The sequence below is a fragment of the Macrotis lagotis genome, chromosome 1 (assembly GCF_037893015.1).
Source record: "Macrotis lagotis isolate mMagLag1 chromosome 1, bilby.v1.9.chrom.fasta, whole genome shotgun sequence".
Classification (NCBI taxonomy): domain Eukaryota; kingdom Metazoa; phylum Chordata; class Mammalia; order Peramelemorphia; family Peramelidae; genus Macrotis; species Macrotis lagotis.
The window spans coordinates 651,529,433-651,548,447 of NC_133658.1; the positions used below are offsets into that span (position 1 = coordinate 651,529,433).

The following is a 19,015-nucleotide window of genomic DNA, read 5'->3' on the forward strand; positions in this document are numbered from 1 at the left end:
ATAAGGAAGAAGAGATATGCTAGCTATTGCATTTGTCCTGTAATTTTGGGCACTTCCCCAAAGCAGAGAAAAATAACAAGGTTTTTGAAAACTGTTTGAGTTAGGGCAGCTAGGTGGCGCAGTGGATAAAGCACCAGTCAGGAGGACCTAAGTTCAAATCTAGGCTTAGATACTTAATAATTACCTAGCTATATGACCTTGGGCAAGTCACTTAACTCCACTGCCTTAAATAAAAATTAAAAAAAAAGAAAAAATGTCTGAGTCTTCACACAGCTAATTGATGATTTGATTCTGGACTTGAACTCAGGGTCAAGATCACACCAGTACATTCTATAAGCAGTCTTTTATCATCACAGTATTGAAGGGATTCCCAATTTATTTTTATTTCTCTCAAATTCCTGCAGTAGATGTTGTATTACACAGTACATAAAACTTAATGTTTAAAAAGATCCCTGAAAACTGAAAATAATAAGCCAAATAGTAAACAAAAATGGAAGACAAAAGGGAGTCAGAAAAGATGGGACTCTGTTTAAACACAATTCCAAGAAGAAAAATGAAGTAAACAGCAGGACAGCCAACATAATTCAAACTCCATGAAACCAAGTTGTTTGATTTTGGTGGTGTGATTCTTGGGCACTGCCAGGCATTAGGGTTAATAGTTTCAATCTCAAATGCAGCATGCTTAAATCACTTGAAAAGATTGAGAAACAAAAGAGACAAACCCAAAGATAAAAGCTGTTGGATACAAGAAATCCCTTCAAGACCATCTATTTGTCTTGGAAACCAGTTAGGGACCATCCCTGGAATTATCTATTCAGTTTGAGTTTAACATTTAAAACAATCCTAACAATTCTTGGTGAGATTCCTTGTGCAATTAATTCTGTGCAAGAGTTTAGGATTTTGTAGTTTTTTTTTTGTTTGCTTTGTTTTTGGAGCTTTTTTTTGGAGAAGGAGGACACCTACTGGCCAACAGATTTTTCATACCCAAATACTTGGCCAAGTTACAATAATGGATCCTAGAAATTACTGGATCCACATAGTTGCTTTTCAAGTAGCCCTCTGTTGTACATAAGTACTTGGGATTTAATGTTGAGTCCATAGTCCTCTATCCATGGAAAGTATGACCTCATCACCCTTTTCATTCTGAATACTTTGGTTCTTGAAAAAAAGATATATATTTAATCCCTTTCTTTACTATTCTAAATACCATGTCTTTTTTATCCTTGTATCTACTTTTCCTGCTCTTGATGTCATGAGGATAAAGGAATAAATTCTGGGTCCTTTTCAGGTTCTTGTTTGCAAAGAATTTTTTTTTCCCATTAACAAAACTTAATGCTTAAATACCACCACTTCATAATGCTCTATTAATTCAAAAGCACTATTATATAGATTCAAAAGAAGCAAATCAGAACATTCATCAAGTGGATTAGATTTTAAAAGGGTATTATTTCTCTAGAATAAACAAGAACTCTCTATTTCAGAAAAAGATCCTCTGCTTGAATTTTAAAGCCCTTCACAAGCTAGATCCCTTTCCAGTCATGTGTTCAGTGATCCAATGATACTGGCCTTCTTTCATATAATACACTCAACTCCAAATATCTGTGTATTTTCATTGGTTGCCTCCCCCCCATTTCTGAAAGTCCTAGCTAAAATCTACCTTTTGCCAAGAAGTTTTGCTCAGTCTCATTAATAGAAGTCCATTCTCTTTGAAATTACCTCCAATTTAACATATACATACACACATTTTTGTATGGATGGATATATATATTATATATATCTATATATATATCTATATATATATATGTTTATATCTTGTACATAATTACTTGATTACCCCCATCAGAATTTAATTTTCTTGAGGAACAGAACCATTTTTGCCTTTCTTTGTATCACCAGCACTTAGCCAAGTGGCTGGTACATAAAAAATGCTTATTGATAAATTATTCTGATCTAAAGTAAAAGTTCCAAATTTCACACATACAACTGGAGCTCTGTTTGTTGTTCATCATAGCCAAACAGACTTAGATAAATCCCCAAGATGCACATGGAGAGCTTAGGAAGGTCAATCAGTGCTGCTTTCTTTATCCTTGGGAAAATGCAGAGGTTTCAGTTATTCACAGTTGTAGTCTAATTATGATTATTAGCTAGCCTATGAGAATAATGGTACCCAGAAAATTATAAATACATTCTATGTACATTAATGTACAATGATGCCTTATACATTAGGAACAAAAGTATAACCAATGAGTCAGACACCATGATTTAATGAATAATCACCGAATACAGAAAATTTTATTTAATGGGAGACATCATCAAGCAGATATAAGTTGGCATTCCTGCAAGGCCAGTGGTTCAACTTTGGAGCATTTACACACTCAGTAATTTCTCTTGCACATTTTTTCAGAAAAGAGAAAGAAATTGCTAAAATTCTAGATAGAGAATGCTATGAAGCTCAGTGGATAGAGCTGGAGCCAGCCACTATAATGGCTGGCATATAGTAGGTACTTAATAAATGCTAGGGTAAGTCACTTAACCTCCTTTACTTGAAAAAAAAAACCAAAACAAAAGGAGGGGGATAGAGTTCTTAAACTTTATGTCAATGGCCCTTTGGCAGGCTGGTGAACCCCATGGACCCTTTCTCAGAATAATGGTTTTAAATGCATAAAATAAAATACATAAGATTATAAAGGGAACCAATTATATGGAAATATATCAAAATTGAAAAAAATATTGCTGGACTCCAAATTAAGAACTCCTAAGTTGGAAAATGGCCATGATTCCTTTCAACTTTATTATTGTATAACCTCTGCTTAAGAAGGCAAAGGCTTTTACTTCTTTTGCAAACTGATTACAATCCCAATAATTACATTCTAGAGAAATAAAAGGTTCTACTGTTCTTTAGATACAGTTTACATTACACTTATGAAATGAAAATAATGTTTTAAAGAATGTAATGATTCAGTTAGGATAAAGTAGCATAAGCATCTTGTGATGGGGACTATTTAAATCACTGTATTTATATCCTGGGTGATTAACTCAATACTCTCCATGTAGTAGGTGCATAATAAATGAATAAATACGTGTTGTCTTAAGGGAAAAAAACCTTAAGAAATCCTAACTGAATAAATGAAATTGAAGAAATGAACACTAGTTAAATTACTGCCCTTTCTCTCTGTTACTTTATTTTTTCTTTATTTCAGTAAGGATAGAAAAGGAAAACTGCTTTTGGAAGACATAAAGTTTGGAACTTATATAGCTAATCTGAAGAAAACAAAAGAAAAAACTAAGGTTATTCTCATTTTTATCTCCCTGGGGTTTCACCATAGATTTAATATGATGTAAGCTATGGTAAATTACATTACTTTTCTAAATTTCACCAACTTAGGCTATAAAATGAGGACTAAATGATTTAAAAGGTTCAGTATTAAATTGTATGAACTTAGAAAACCTAAAATTCAACAAGAAAATATTCTAAGATTTCCAACTATGTTCTTAGAAATCAACTAATCAACAAATTTTTATGTACCTAATAATTTTTATCAAGCATTGTGCTAGGTGCTAGATAAAAATTAAACCATTACTGATTAATTTCTATAGGGTAAGACAAAATGAATAAACAGTAATATTTAAAACTGGTAGTTTGTGGTGCACAGAACAGGAAAGGTTTCATGCAGGAGGTGGTGGTGTTTGAACTGAGCTTCTAAGTAAACTGGGGATTCTAAGATAACAAAAGTGAGAATTGGGTGTGTACCAGATTAAGACTGTGCAGAGATGGGAGATTATTGTGTGAAGAATAGCAGGGTCAGTCAGTTCAACAGGATCACAGAGTGTGCAAAGGGGAATAATTTATAAATAAGCTGGAAAGATGAGCTAGGTCCAAGCTGTGAAGTTATAAATGCCTAACAGGAGAATTTGCATTTGATCTTGGATGCAATAGGAGTAAATTGAGTAAAGTAAGTTAGACTTGCACTGCATCGACTAATTAGCGATATCAATAGTCCAAATGGCAGGTAATGTGGAACTGAACAAAGGTAGCAGGTGTATATGTGGAGAATGGAACAAGAATGAGAAATGATAAAATTCAGTACCTAATAATTTGGTGTGATCAAGAGTGAATGGTGAAAGGTGATGAGAGAATTTAAATTATGGTGTATCATTTAATAATTGAATTTACTCTATAATCAAGCCTATGCCCTATTTTGTCAAAAGCCCATTTCTCAGTTTAGCTTTAAGCTTTTAAGGCATGATTAAGGGGAAATGCGATCACTTCTAGCTTCCAAGACATTGATTTGCTAACCAGTTGAACCTGGGACCTCTGTTTTATTACCTGTAAACAAAAACTAGTCTAGGTTGAGGTCTTCCCCTTGGGTGGTTTGATCTCCCTCAGGAGGATGATTACCTGGTTGATCCTTATTTGAGTGGTTCTAATTTTCTAGTCAAGATTACTAAAAGCCCTGGAGGCTAATAAAACAATTAACATTCCTAAACTGTCAGAAAGACAAGATCATCCACTCCTGAAGAACAATCCTTCTTTCCCAATTGTAAATTGTGTGACATCTCCCAACTACCCAGAACTTCTTTTTTCTGCCTCTCAATAAAGAGGGATTTTGCCTTCTAATCTTGGTCGATGATTTGATTGATGCGGTCAGTCTGACTCATTTTATTAACAGCTATACATATAGACACTGTACCACCTTATTGCCCCTAAACGACACCTTTCCTCAATAACATATGAAATTTCCCTTTACAATTTCTCATCCACAAAGTTAACCAAGTTCAATTTTGCTGAGTTCATAGAAAATTTAGGCCTTTCCAAAGGTCAATGGTCACAGAGTTGAGTCTGGAAAAGAGAAAGTCATTAGAGCATGCTGGTAGTATAGCAAGATTTGTCAAGTAATTCTTCTCAAATATAACACAATAGTCTGAATGTAGGCTAATCTTTACATATGTCTTGTATAAAACTTAACTACAGTGAATAATTTGTTGTTTTTCAGGGAATGTCTATATATTGCCTTACTTTTAAAACAATCTCATTTTGGAGGTACAATCTTCATTAGAGGATAACATATATTTGGACCAATATGGTACAAAGCTGCAAACTCTCTTTGACTCATAACTGTTTCAAGTTAAATTAGTTTGTTTAAAAAAGGTAAAGACAATGAAAATAGATATAGATTTCATATTTATACAAGACTAATTAATTCCATCCCTTGTCTTAATTTGATTCAGTTTTCTTGCAATTTTCAGGGATTTTCTTTTTTTAAACTATACTGTAATACACTTATTTCAATGCTCTCAAGGTCTACTGCACTGATGGTAAATTATATATATATATATATGTATGTATATATCAAGTCCAAAGTGGAGGGAGAGTTGGTGCATGATTTTGTTTGTAGATGTTTGTGTACTCAATGCAGCCTCTTGAAGCTGAGATGCAACAAAGTATGGATCTATTTTCTGCTGCTTGTTTGTTAACTTTGGTCTAATAATTAAGACTAAGAAAACCCAGGTAACTCCATTAGCCAGCACCATTATCATCTATGTGAAACCAACAAATAACAGCAAATGGAGAAGTTTTGAGTACTATGGACAATGTGGGAGAGAGAAGAGGCATGAGACTGACTACCAAATTGAAGGGCTACAGAGCAGTTGTGCTGACCTCATTGCTACATGCCTGTGAAACCTGGACAGTCTACAGCACCATGTCAGGAAACTGAATTAGTTCCATTTAAACTGCCTTAAGGGGCAGCTAGGTGGCACAGTGGATAAAGTACCGTCTCTGGAGTCAGGAGTACTTGAGTTCAAATTTGGTCTCAGACACTTAATAATTACCTAGCTGTGTGGCCTTGGGCAAGCCACTTAACTCCATTTGTCTTGCAAAAACCTAATAAAAAAAATAAACTGCCTTTAAGAAAATTCTGAAGATCACCTGGTATTAGATACCAGACACTGAGGTTCCTTCTAAACCTAAACAGTCAAGCATTAAAACATTACTCCATAGAGTGAAACTACAGTGGGCTGGCCATGTTTTCAGATTGTCAAAAAGGCTTTTATAGAGAACTCACACAGGGCAGTGCTCACATGGGGCTCAAAAGATGCAATACCAAGATACCCTGAAGGTCTCAATGAAGAACTTTAGAATTGATTGTGCAGTACTGGAGACATCCAGCAAGGCTTGCCCTCCTCAGAAAGGGTGTTTTGCTCAATGAGCAAAGTAGAACTGAAGCAGCTCAAAGGAAATTTAGAGTAACCACCTTAAGTCTTCACAAGGACTTTTTGTGCTCTACCTGTTGTAGTGCAGTCACAGTCAGACACACTGTAATTTATCTCTATAGTGATGCCATTTTGGTCTTCTTCAATAATGAAGAATAAGAACCATTCAATATTTCAATGATGGTTAAAACACCCTATATCTGCCTCCTACAAGACCCAAAGTAACTTCAAATAAAGTCTAAATATTCTACTGCCACAAATCCTCCCCCCTTCCTCCCATATTTACTAGAACTAGAAACACAATTTACACTTGTTTCTTCCCTTCCCGTGCTCAAAATCACAAAACCAAAAAAAAAATTACATTATTTTCTTTATGAATATAAAAGGGGAATATCATCACAGCTAGGCAATGGGACAGTGTATGGCATGATCACTATTTACAAAAAAATAAACAGTCGGCATGTGTGCAGTTTACCTGAGTTTTAAAATTTCAAAATAGAATATTTTTGTCATGGAGACAAAAAAGTCTAGAAAGAATTAATATGATGCTTTTATTAATAAGGATCCACATTTGAATAAATTCTGGGTTTGCAAAGCATTTTCCTCACAACAACCTTGTGAGGTAGGTGACCCAAGTATGGTTGCTTCTTTAGGTGATCCCTCAGATCTCAATGATATGGGCTTTTCCTCCTATGCTCTCTCTCCACCTATCAAACATCCTCTCATCTTACAAATTCTTATCCACGTTAAAGATATTAAACAAAGCATGGGACCCTTTCTTTAAGTTTTTTTTTAATGTGCTCTGTTTATCTTCACCTTGATAGATAAGGAAACTAATACTTAAAGAGATTCCTCCCAATCATAATGACTGTATAAATTCAATCTCCCCATTCCTAGACTTGCTCTTTTCATTATCATAATGCTTCTCATAAGGGTTAGGATTAGCAGGGAGGGTTTCATAAAGAAGATGGATAAATCTTAAAGGATGGGTAGAATTTAAATAGTGGAGAAGAAAGAAAAGTATGCTGGAGTATTTTAGATCTTTCTGCTTTTCTTTACCTCTAAAACTGAAACAGTTTGGCACTTATATACTATTTTAAATGGTTCACTTAGTTTCATGTGTTAGCCTTTATCACTCTAAACCAGACCATGTCATCTAAAGATAAACCTTATTTAAGGCTTTCAATTTATATATTAAAACATTGTTTCAGGAAATAATTAATGATGTTCTAAATTACACATTAATAATGTTATCACCAAATGAAGTTCCTAGGGACACTTCCTTATGCTTCTTTTCCATCTCCTGTAGAACCTAGCATGGTATATACTCACCAAAGAGATGTGGTTCAATGAACATTTCCTGAATGAACACAAAAATTCTAGCTAATATGAATAATTTTTCTTCTGCTCAAATATATGCTGATGAAAGCCTAAATAATTTACAACTATGAAATTTCTTTAAGGCACCAATGTTATTAGGTTTAAAACTAAGCTGGCTATGCAATATGCAACAAATTTTTAGCAAGATATTTTTGGTCTTTATGTGTATACACACACACACACACACACACACACACACACACACACTCACACACACACACACACAGTTTGTAAACTAACTGTGGCCTAAAACTGAAAATACTGTAAATACTCATTGGTATTAAATTTTATCAATGGTTGTTTTGTCTTTTTTCCCATTTTACCCATTTTATATCTCTGGGGAATGCAACCAAAAAGAAGTTTCAGGTTAAAACAAAATTTCCATTTGCTTTTTTTATTTAAAAAGTGTTCAGATTATTTCAAGGATATAAGCATGTCATTTTGAGAGTTTAAGAAGTTTTCTGGATAAAAATAACAGTAAAGTCCATATAAGAATATTTTTCCAATTTTTACTTGATTTGTAAAAGGCTACAAAAACAAGCCATATATAAAAATTATGTGTCATTATAAATACTCTTAAATATTAGAATTCAACAACCCTAAGTCTGGAAAGGATAACCAGGGAAAACACAATTGAGTACTACTCACCACCAAGATGAAAATTTGGTTTTAATTATTATAGGGGCTAAGTTGCTTTGAATATTGCCTATCACATTTCATGCAAACAGCCTCTTAAAAGTTCCTTGAAATGAGATAAAACTTTGGAGTTCTTGGTTTTCTATTGACAGCTTTATTTCATCGATGAAACATAAAATAACCTGGGGAAAATATGAAAGGCAAATCAATCAAATATTAAAGAAAATGACAAAAGAATATTGAATAAGAAAGCTAAAAAAGCAATTGGCTCAGGAAGTGGTAACACACACCTGTAGTCCTTGCTACTGGGGGAAGCTGGAGCTCTGAGTTGAAGTGAGCTAAAGCCGGCTGGTTGTTCATACTAAGTCCAGTACCAATAACCAAAGCACCAAAGGTGCTGTTCTTAGGCAAGTTGGCCCAGGTTGGAAAGTGAAGATGTGAAAACAATAGATAAGGCATTTTGAGCCAGTCCAAGTGAGATAAGACCATTGAGTTTTAAAATGTGTGTGGGGGGAGGGGGGGGGAGAAAAAAGGCTAGGGAAAGGAAGGGGGATAGTTGAGGGAGGGGGGAAGGAAGAGGGGGAGAGGGAGGGAGATTGGCAATGTTGGGTCCTGAACTGATATGATCTGCCTTTTGCTTGGAGACTGTCTGCTATTTAAAAAAGCTGAAAATCATTCTGGTCCCAGGCCCATGTATTGAGGAAAAAACACTAAGCCAAGCATTAAAACCCCTGGGTTCCAGTTTGGGGCCTGCCATTAATTAGCTGTGTAATCTTGGGCAAGTCATTTGAGTTCATTGGATCTTAGTTTTCTTTATCTGGGTTTTCAATTAAATAAGCTCTAAGGTCCATTCCATTTCTAAAATTTTAATGATTTAAGGAATCACTCCAAGCTTTTAAACTATTTGTGCATTTATTTTCCTATGAGAGTTTCATATAAGTATCTTCCCCTGGCAACCACTATATTATAAACAGGAAAAATACTCAGTGGGTTCAATGTCACAATTTTTGTGACTTTCTCAGCAAAACTAGCCCTTTTGGGAGATAAATTTCATTTATGGCTTTTAAAAAACCCTTATAATGGATCTGATTAAATATTAAAACTGAGTTAAGCACCAAATAGTTAAATCTTTAGGGTTCTATAATCCCTCTACATTACCTCTTTTAAAGGGTAGTGAAATCCATGCCTGATGGCATATGTATGGTCATTTACAACATCAAAAAGTCTATTTTTAAAAAAGTATTTTATATAAATTGATGAAGATCTGCAAATGTTTTTATTGTATCATACCAAGATACTGTAAATATTTCAAAGTAATACAAAATTAATCCACAGAATAGATAATGTGGAGAATGAATGATCAAAAAAGTTCTATTTCTAGTTTGTCATAACAGCTCTTAAAAGTTCAAAAGCTGATTTTCCAAGAGAAAGATGATTATTCTAATAACTTTGAATGTTCAACCCTTGCAATCGTCCAGTCAGGTTTCACTCCTTGTGTAAACTCTCTCTGAAATCTAAAAGAAAAGATAGAATAATGAACGCATAATAAAATCAATCCATATAAAACTTGAATAATTACATAATTTATAATTATTTTATACTTCTTGAACAACCAGCTAATTACAAATATCTGTCTGATGCTAAATATAAACTAAAACAAGGAACCTCTATCGCAGCAAAACATTTAATTTACCAAATCACCAACTCTATAATCATATAATTCTAAGATATTCTCAGACTTTAAATGGGTATTTTCTGAAGGCTAGCCAAATTAAGATATTTCTTTATGTAACATATCTCAATATTACATGATAAAACAATTTCTTAATTATATATATGAAAAATATTCATGCATTAAAAAAATAGTGTAGATGTTTTAGTAATCTGACAGCTTCTCTTCCTATTCAATCTATTAAAATTTTAATCCATTTTTCCTTATTTCTATCTGTATATAGGCAAGCATTTTATTATATGCAGTTTACATTTAATAAAGTCATTTCAAGTGTTAAGGTGGAAGAATTTAATTTTCATACTTTTAAGTCATTCTTATAAAATAAAATCAGATCACTGGTCTCCTAACTTTTTTTTGATCATGCACTCCCCCTTTCATTGAAAGCACATAGCTCCAATATGCATATTTACTTATTTATAATTTATATACATGTATTACTATACTAATCATTATGTAATCATAACACACACACACATGTCTTAGAAATTAAAAGATAATACTTCATCTCCATATGCCAATGGAGTTTAATGAGTGGGAGAGAGGCATGGACAAAGCCATGCTTTAGGGAAATCATTTTGGCAGTTTGGTGGAAGGTGTTACAAGCTCGGGAATGTTTATATGGATAGAGACAAATACAAGAAATGAGATGAAGATAGACATGTAAAGGAACCTAGTGACTAGAAGGATTGTGGTACTTTCTAAAGCAGGTGTGCCCAACCTAGTCACATTTTTATTGTTGTGCTGAGTTGGTAGTGAATTGTATTGTTGTCATGAATCAATACTGAATTCTATATTCAGTTCTTGGGGATTTTGTTGGGCTATGCAGTCCAGAAGAGCTAAAAGACTGGACACCACTACGCTCAAGTAAATGGGAAGTTTGGAAAAGGATTTGAACTGAAGGGAATAAGAACAACATTTCAGAGCATAGTCAATTCATACCAGTTCAACTTGGTAATACTCAATCCAAAATTTGGGTGTAATACTCACCCAAAAGAAAAAGTGAGGATATAAGGAGTCATACTCTCTCACAGGATATGGATCCAGACTGCAGGGTCTAGAGATATTAAGGAACTGGGGGAAAGTGACAGAATAAGGAATTTTCCCTACTGAGAGTGCCTAGGGAATACTGACTGTAGTGGTTACCACTTCCCAAGGTAGATGACTTTTTTGCCCCTCCAACATTCACCTTCCAAATTAGGAAAATTGAGAGTTTGCATATAAGAGGAAGAAGACAGAGTAGGTGATAATGATAAGGATAGTTGTATTGGAGAAAAACCCTACAAATGACTATCTCAGGAAGGTGGGATGCAATCAACCTTCCCACCCTCTGATCCTTCACCTGTTTGGAGAACACAACCTAAATAATGGCAAATCCTCTCCAGGCAGTTAAAAATTTCAACTGATGTGCATAAAAATTTAGACTTTATAATCAAATGAATATCTTTTTGCTGTGCTTTTATCACTATTCTGTTAAAAAAAAATCTCTCTTACATTCATTAAAAAACAAGCAGATTCTCTTTGCTTATTATCCAAAGAAATACTCCCTATATAGGCTGTGATGACAAGACTCTATACCTACTAAGTACTTAAGCATTTGTTAAATGATTAACATTACCATTAACCACAAAATACTTCAGTGATCTAGCCTAACCTTGCCATATAAATTTTGACAACTATATAGGCATTAAACTTGTTCATATCGTCACTACTTTATTATAAAATAAATTATCAATATTGACAGTAACAATGTTTCAAAACCAACAAAGAATGATGAATTTAAAACTGACTTGTGCTTTTTTCTAAGAAATGTTGGCCTCTCAAGTATAATCAAAGGAAAAATTCTATTTAAAATGTCTTTTTTGTAACTGCAAATAAAATAAACTTCAAAGAAACAACAATGGAGAATATGAATGTTTTAAAGAATTGTCAACCAACTACATGTGGACAAGGGAATGAGAAAATAAACCTCTCTCTCCAATCTTTGTGGATAAGGAAGCTGTATATGTAGGACATAAATATACTGTCAGATGAAATTGATGGGTTGATTTGTTGTTACTCAATTTCTCTCTCTCTTTTTTTTATTCTTTATTATAAGGGATGATAGATGTAATGAAGACAAAAACAAATAAGGTCAATAATATAGCAACTAACTTTCTTACCTCTGGAAATATCTAAATGCCTTTTCTTTCACTGGATATTTTTGAGCATTTTTTTATTTAAAGCAAATATTCCATAGCCTTAGCTGATACAATGTAAGCAGTTTATTATTAAGAAATGGTATACTTTGATTACTATGAATTGTGGCATTGACATTCTAAAACTAACTACTTGTCACTTGACTGAATTTCAGCACCATCATTGAATCTTTTTTTTTGTTTAAGGCAATGGGATCCAGTGACTTGCCCAAGGTCACACAGTTAATTATTGTGTCTGAGTCTGGATTTGAACTCAGGTCCTCCTGACTCTAGGGCTGGTACTCTATTCACTGTGCCACTTAGCTGTCCCACCATCACTGAATCTTAAATTTTTGAAATTAAACTTCTATTCTTCAGCTAGTATTTCTTTCCCTCTAACTTTTAACAAATTACATTTTGATTTTACTCTTTGGTATCAATTTCTCCACTCTCAAAAGAAAGAGGAAACAAATCGCAAGAGACTTACTCATAGTTTGCACTAAGAAGTTGTTTAGTTTCTACGTTCTGATCTCCTAGCTGAACTTGGAATATTTTGGTTCCACTTAATGGCTCATCAGGTAGTTTGGCACTCGTTAGATACCAAAAGCACATCAGGATGTGAACAAATTTCCTTCCTTGAGGAGAAAAACAAACAAAAATACATCAAATGCACAATAGTCAATATGCTAAACATTCAAAATTTTACTATATTTATTATTGGCAAATATGTTTTATAGCCTTGGTGGAAAAGAAAAAACCCAGTAAGAACAGTAAAAAATACAATTCTAATAAATCTTCCTTAACAATCATGATACCATTTTTCTAAAAATAAATTTAAGCTACCTCTCCAGATTACCATTAATTACTCTAGAGTAATTAAAAGTCTTTGTCAGAAAGTATACCATAAAAGAAACTGAAATGTGAAAACTTGGTAGCCCCAAATTGAAAAATAATTGAGACTTATCTAATCTAATTTACCTTGCTGAACCTAATAAACAATGAGTATACATGGGAACATCTGTGATGAAAATATTATTTGCTTAATGCATTTTAGCAGGCACTTAAATGAAAAATTTACAATAATTGCAAAGTGGGGGAGGGGAGGAGCTAGCAATTAATAAACTTAGAACACTTTTTAAAAAAAATTTCTGCTAGCCTCCTGAATTTGTGATGTGCATAGAGACAGTGCCATAGACAGTTACATATAAGTAAAAATAAGTAGGATTTTTATGAAATGGCAAGTCAAAAGGTACACAAAAAAAGGAATTAACCTAATTGTAGAAAACAATGTTACTTGTAAATCAACAGAAACTGTTGTAGTACACCTCCTCTGAAAAGTAGGATGAATTAAATATAAAATCATCAGAATCATGCAAGATGGAATGTTGTTTAGTTTTTATATTCTGATCCATCAGTTGAACCTAGAATATTATGATTCCACGTAAAGATTCTGATCCATCAGTTGAACCTAGAATATTATGATTCCACGTAAAGAGTTTCATCTTGGAATTTAGAATGCAAAGCACCTCTATGGAATGTTGTTTCTATTCAAATGTTTTTTTATTTCTTGTTTAGTCAAACTTCTCCCCTCTCCACATATCCAAAAAATAAGAGTATTTATTGTTGCTTTAAAATTATAAGCAGTTATTTTTTTAAAGCATCAGCAAGCAATATATGTAATAGAAATAAACTAGCAATATTTCCAACAATATCAGGGGTGAATGCCCATTATCACCACTACTATTCAATATTGTATTAGAAATGTTAGTTTTAGCAAATAAAAGAAGAAAAAGAAATTGAGGGAATTAGAAGAGGCATTGAGGAAGCAAAACTTTCATTCTTTGCAGATGGCATAGTTAGAGAATCCTAGAAAATCAACCAAAAAAACTACCTGAAACAATGAACAACTTTAGCAAAGAAGCAGGATATAAAATAAACCCACATAAATCATCAGCTTTTCTATATATGATCAATGAAGCCCAAGAGCAAGAAATAAAAAAAGAGAAATTTCATTTAAGTAACTCTAGACTGTCATTTCCCAACTGATAAATCCCAAGGGATATGAAAAGGTAATTCTCAAATGAAGAGATTAAAGCTAATTCTATAGTTATATGAAAAAAATGCTCTAAATCATTATTGATTAGAATTACCACACAGCTAATAGATTGGCCAATATGATTAAAAAGGAAAATGATCAACGTTGGAGAGGATGTGGGAAAACTGAGACATTATTACATTGTTGATGGAGTTGTGAATTGATCTAATCTTTCTGGAGAGCAATTTGGAATTATGCCCAAAGAGCAATAAAATAATGCATACCCCTCTGATCCAGAAATACCACTACCAGGTCTGTATCCCAAAGAGATCACGAAAAAGTGTAAAAAAAAAATCTCATGTACAAAAATATATTTATAGCAGCAATTTTCGTAATGGTAAAGAATTGGAAATTGAAGGGATGCCTCTCAACTGGAGAATGGCTGAACAAAATATGGTATATAAATGTGATGGAACACTATTGGTGTATAAGAAATCACAAGGGACAGGACTTCAGAATATCCTAGAAAGACTTCCATAAACTGATGATGAGTGAGTGAACCAGAAAAACATTCATTATACACACTAACAGCAAATTGGGGTAATTATCAACTATGAAGGACCTGAGCATCATCTGCAGTACAATAATAAAAGACTTCTAATGGAGAATATCATCCATATCCAGAAAGGGAACCATGGAGTTTAAATACAGACCAGTTTTTTTCTCTTCAATTTTTAAAAAAAAGTTGTCATAAATTATGCCATTTTTCCCCTAATTTTGTTTCCTATTCTGTTTGGATGACATTTTTCTTTCATAACATGAATAATATAGCATGGCTATAAAAAAAGAAACTATATTACATTGTTTTCTGGAAGGGAGAAGGGAGAAGGAAGGAGAAAAATTTAAAAAATGATTGTTGAAAACTACCTTTACATGTAGTTGGAAAAATATAAAATAAATGGAAAAAATAAAAAAATAAAGTAACTGTAGACAAGATAAAATACTTGGGAATCTACCTCCCCCCAAAATCGCAGAAAACACAATTACAAAATATTTTTATACAAATAAAATCAGATCTAAACAATTGGGAAAATGTCAATTGTTCATGAACAGGCTGAGTTAATATAATAAAAATGACAATTCTACTCAATTTACTTATTCAGTGCCATACCAATCAAACTACCAAAAAGTATTTTACAGAGCTAGAAAAAACAATTAACAACATTATCTGGAGTAATAAAAGGTCAAGAACATTAAGGAACTGATGAAAATAAAAAGGAAAGGAATGTGACCTAAATATGTTATAAAGTAGCAGTCATCAAAACTGCCTGGAACTGGCTAAGAAATAGAGTAATGGATCAGTGGATTAGATTAGGTACAAAAGAAATAGTAACAAATGACTATAGTACTCTACTGCTTGATAAAACCAAAGACATATTTCTGGATAAGAACTTATACAATAACTTAAACTGGAAAAAAATACTAGAACTAGAATCAGAAGACCTCAAGTTCTGTTTCTACTGATTATTACTACCTGTAAGATCTTGGATAAATCACTTAACTTCTCGGGGCCTCAATTTCCTAATATAAAAAATGAAAATAATAGTGTGCTGTACTCAGTCAGAAAGAACTTGCATTAAATCTTGCCTCTAACATTAGCTGTGAACACTGACATATCACTTACGCCTTATAGGGTGTCTCTGTGCTTTAATTTCCTGATCTGCAAAATGGTGGAACATTGGATAGAGGACTGGCCCTGGAATCAGGAGGATGGGAGTTCGAATCCAGATTAGACTCTTGATTTTTACTAGCTGTGTTACCTTGGGCAAGTTACTTAAACCCTAACTGCCTTGCATCGAGGTCCATCTCCAGTTGTTCTGATTCATATCTGGCCACTGGATCCAGTTGGTTCTGAAGGAGAAAGTGAGGCTGGTTGCTCAGCACTCCCTCACTCAAATCCAATTCACATGTTTTTCATGGCATCATCTGCCTGATGTTATAGTCTTCCAAAATGAAGGACAAATAATAGTTATCTCTCAAAGAGACAGTATATTGTTCAAATGTCACAATGTTTGTGAAGTGCTATGCAACCATTAAAGCAATATGGAAACATTAGTTTATACTTACTACAGAGTTGTCTTAAAGGAAACTTTAACTAAAGAAACAAGTTATCAATGTTATCTAAAATTAAGAGAATAAGGCACTGTTCATAAATATTTTTGAACAACATAAGTATGCAAACTTAAAAATAATTACAAAAAGAATCTTTCTGAAATGTATTTTGTTTCTTTCTTCCTTCTTAAAACAGATATTAGGTATATGGGTTAAGGGAAGAATTTATGATCAGACAAGCTACAAAGAGATTCATAGGAAGTAAAGACAATTTTGTTTATATAAAATTAACTTTTTTTCACATAAATAAAATCAGAAAAACAAGAAACTGGGGGGAAAATATTTGTAGAAAGTATATCTGATAAAGGTTTTTTTAAAGGTATATATATATATATATATATGGAACTTACTGACATTTATAAGAATCATTCCTAATTTATAAATGGTCAAAGGATATGAAGAGACAGTTTTCAGAGGAAGAAATCTCAATTATCAATACTGTTCAGTCTAATTCTTCTTAACTCCATTTAGGGTTTTCTTTTCTTTGTTTTTTGCAAGGCAATGGGGTTAAGTGGCTTGCCCAAGGCCACACAGCTAGGTAACTATTAGTGTTTGAGGCTAGATTTGAATTCAGGTACTCCTGACTCCAGGGCCAGTGCTCTATCCACTGTACTACCTAGCCATCTCTAAGGTTTTCTTAATATAGATACAGGATAGTTTGTCATTTCCTTCTCCAGTCAATTTTATAGATGAGAAAATGAGTTACATAAGATTAAGTGACTTGCCCAGAGATACACAGCTATTAAATGTTTGAAGCCACATCTGAACTCAGAAAGATGAATCTTTCTGACTCCAGACCTAGGACTCTACCCACTGCATCACCCAGTTGCCCAAAAAATGCTCTAAATCACCAAAAGCGAAATGAAAATTAAGATAACTTCTTATGTACTACCTCATATTTATCAGATTGGTTAAGATGACAGAAAAGAAAAAAATAACAGATTTTGGAGAGCTGGGGGTGGGGGGAGGAGTGGGCACATTAATGCACTGTTGGTGGAGCTGGGAACTGGTCCAATCACTCTGGAAATTAATTTGCAACTATGTTTAAAAAGTTACTAAACTGGGCATAACCTTTGACCTACCAATACTGCTACCAAGTCTATATTCCAAAGAAAAGGACAAGATCCAATATATATAAAAAATGTTTGTAGTTCTTTTGTAGTAGCAAAGAATTAGAAATTGAGTAACTACCCCATCAACTATCAAATGACTGAACAAGTTATAGTGTACAAATAGGATGAAACATTATTGTGCTATAAGAATTTATGGAGATGGCTTTGGAGAAAACTGGCATGACTTTTAGGAAATAAAAGTGAAATGATCAGAACCCCAGAATAAATATATAACTACAATACTGTAAGGACAAACAATTCTGAAAGATTTAGGAAATCTGATTAGTACAATCATCAACCACAATTCTAGAGGCCTCATGACACTTGCTTCATCATCTCCAGCTAAAGAGGTAACAGACTCAGAGTGAAGATTAAGGAATAGATTGTTGTTGGAATTTTATGACCAAGATTAATGCAGGAATTTGTTTTGTTTGACTATACATGTTTACAAGAGGTTTTGTTTTTCTACCTTTCTCAATATAGAGAAGGGGAGGTAGAGACAATTCAGAGTTTAAAATAAAGCTGAAGTTTTAGATAATGAAAATTAGTGATATCAGTAATTAATAAAATCCTTTTCCTTATTCCAAAAACCTCCAACAGAAAACATATAAGATAATCATCTTTTCTAGATCATCATTAATATCCATGATTATTCTGTGTTGTGATACAGCAGTCCTCTGGGTATTGTTGTTTGTTCCGATATGAAACGTCTCAAATTGCTATGCTTTCTAGCTGTGGTGAAAGAGGTTTTATTTTTCAATCTTCTTTAGTTGTAAGATCCAGGAAACTAGATAAATATGTCTTTACTTCAACAACAAACTTAAAATGCTACCAAATGCAAAGACATCTATTTGGCAACATCAAAACAACTGGTAATCTAGATTGCCTAGAAATTAGAATTGCCAAGGGGAGTTTGCCTGAAATATGGCTGGAAATAAGGATCAGAATCAGATCTGGGAAGGCTTAACCAAGGAGTTTTTGTTTTATCCTAGATAAAATGAGGAATTATAAAAAGTTTTGAGTACGGGGAATGACAAGGTCAGAGTTCTATCCTAGGAAAATTATTTTGGCAGCTGTATGGAGAATAGGTTGAACAGAGGAGGAATTGGATTCAGAAGGGACAATTAAAGAGATAATTACAGTATTGAAGATAAGCAGTGATGAAGGGACAATTCTGACAATTGGATAAGAATAGTGAGGAAAAGAAAAGTCAGGAAGTTCTGAGATTGTAACCTGATTGGGATTAAGGATGGAAATGACGGTACCTTCAATAAAACTAGAAAATTAATAGGTTTCCATCAGGGTGGAGTTGAATTATATTTTAGACATTATGTGTGTAAAATGACCAAAGCATATCCAAAAAATATACAAATATACAAGTTGGTGACACCTGACTGGCTTTCAGGAGAGAGATTACAATTGAATATATAGATTTAGGAATCAATGTCATAGATCAAGAGAAAGAGTGTAAAGAGAAGAGGGTATAGAAAAGGTCCCTACAGTAAGCAAGATGGAGATAGCTAAGAAGAAATATATAGAAAATCAGAGGACAACATTCGGA

At 33.4% G+C, this 19,015-nt stretch overlaps 1 protein-coding gene across 2 annotated transcripts in view; it reads right to left on the reverse strand.

The window, feature by feature from the left end:
* MAIP1 (matrix AAA peptidase interacting protein 1) overlaps window positions 1-19,015 on the reverse strand; it is a 26,267-nt gene continuing 7,252 nt past the window's right edge. The window contains exons 4-6 of one of the 2 annotated variants that reach the window (XR_012474184.1): window positions 12,623-12,770; window positions 8,520-9,743; window positions 1-8,411 (exon numbers count right to left, since the gene is read on the reverse strand). Coding sequence is in view for 1 of the 2 variants with exons in the window: in XM_074215379.1 (XP_074071480.1) it covers window positions 9,665-9,743; window positions 12,623-12,770 (227 nt within the window). In the remaining variant the exon portion in view is untranslated. Of the gene's footprint in view, window positions 9,744-12,622; window positions 12,771-19,015 lie in introns of both variants that reach the window. The other variant, XM_074215379.1, reaches the window with a different exon arrangement.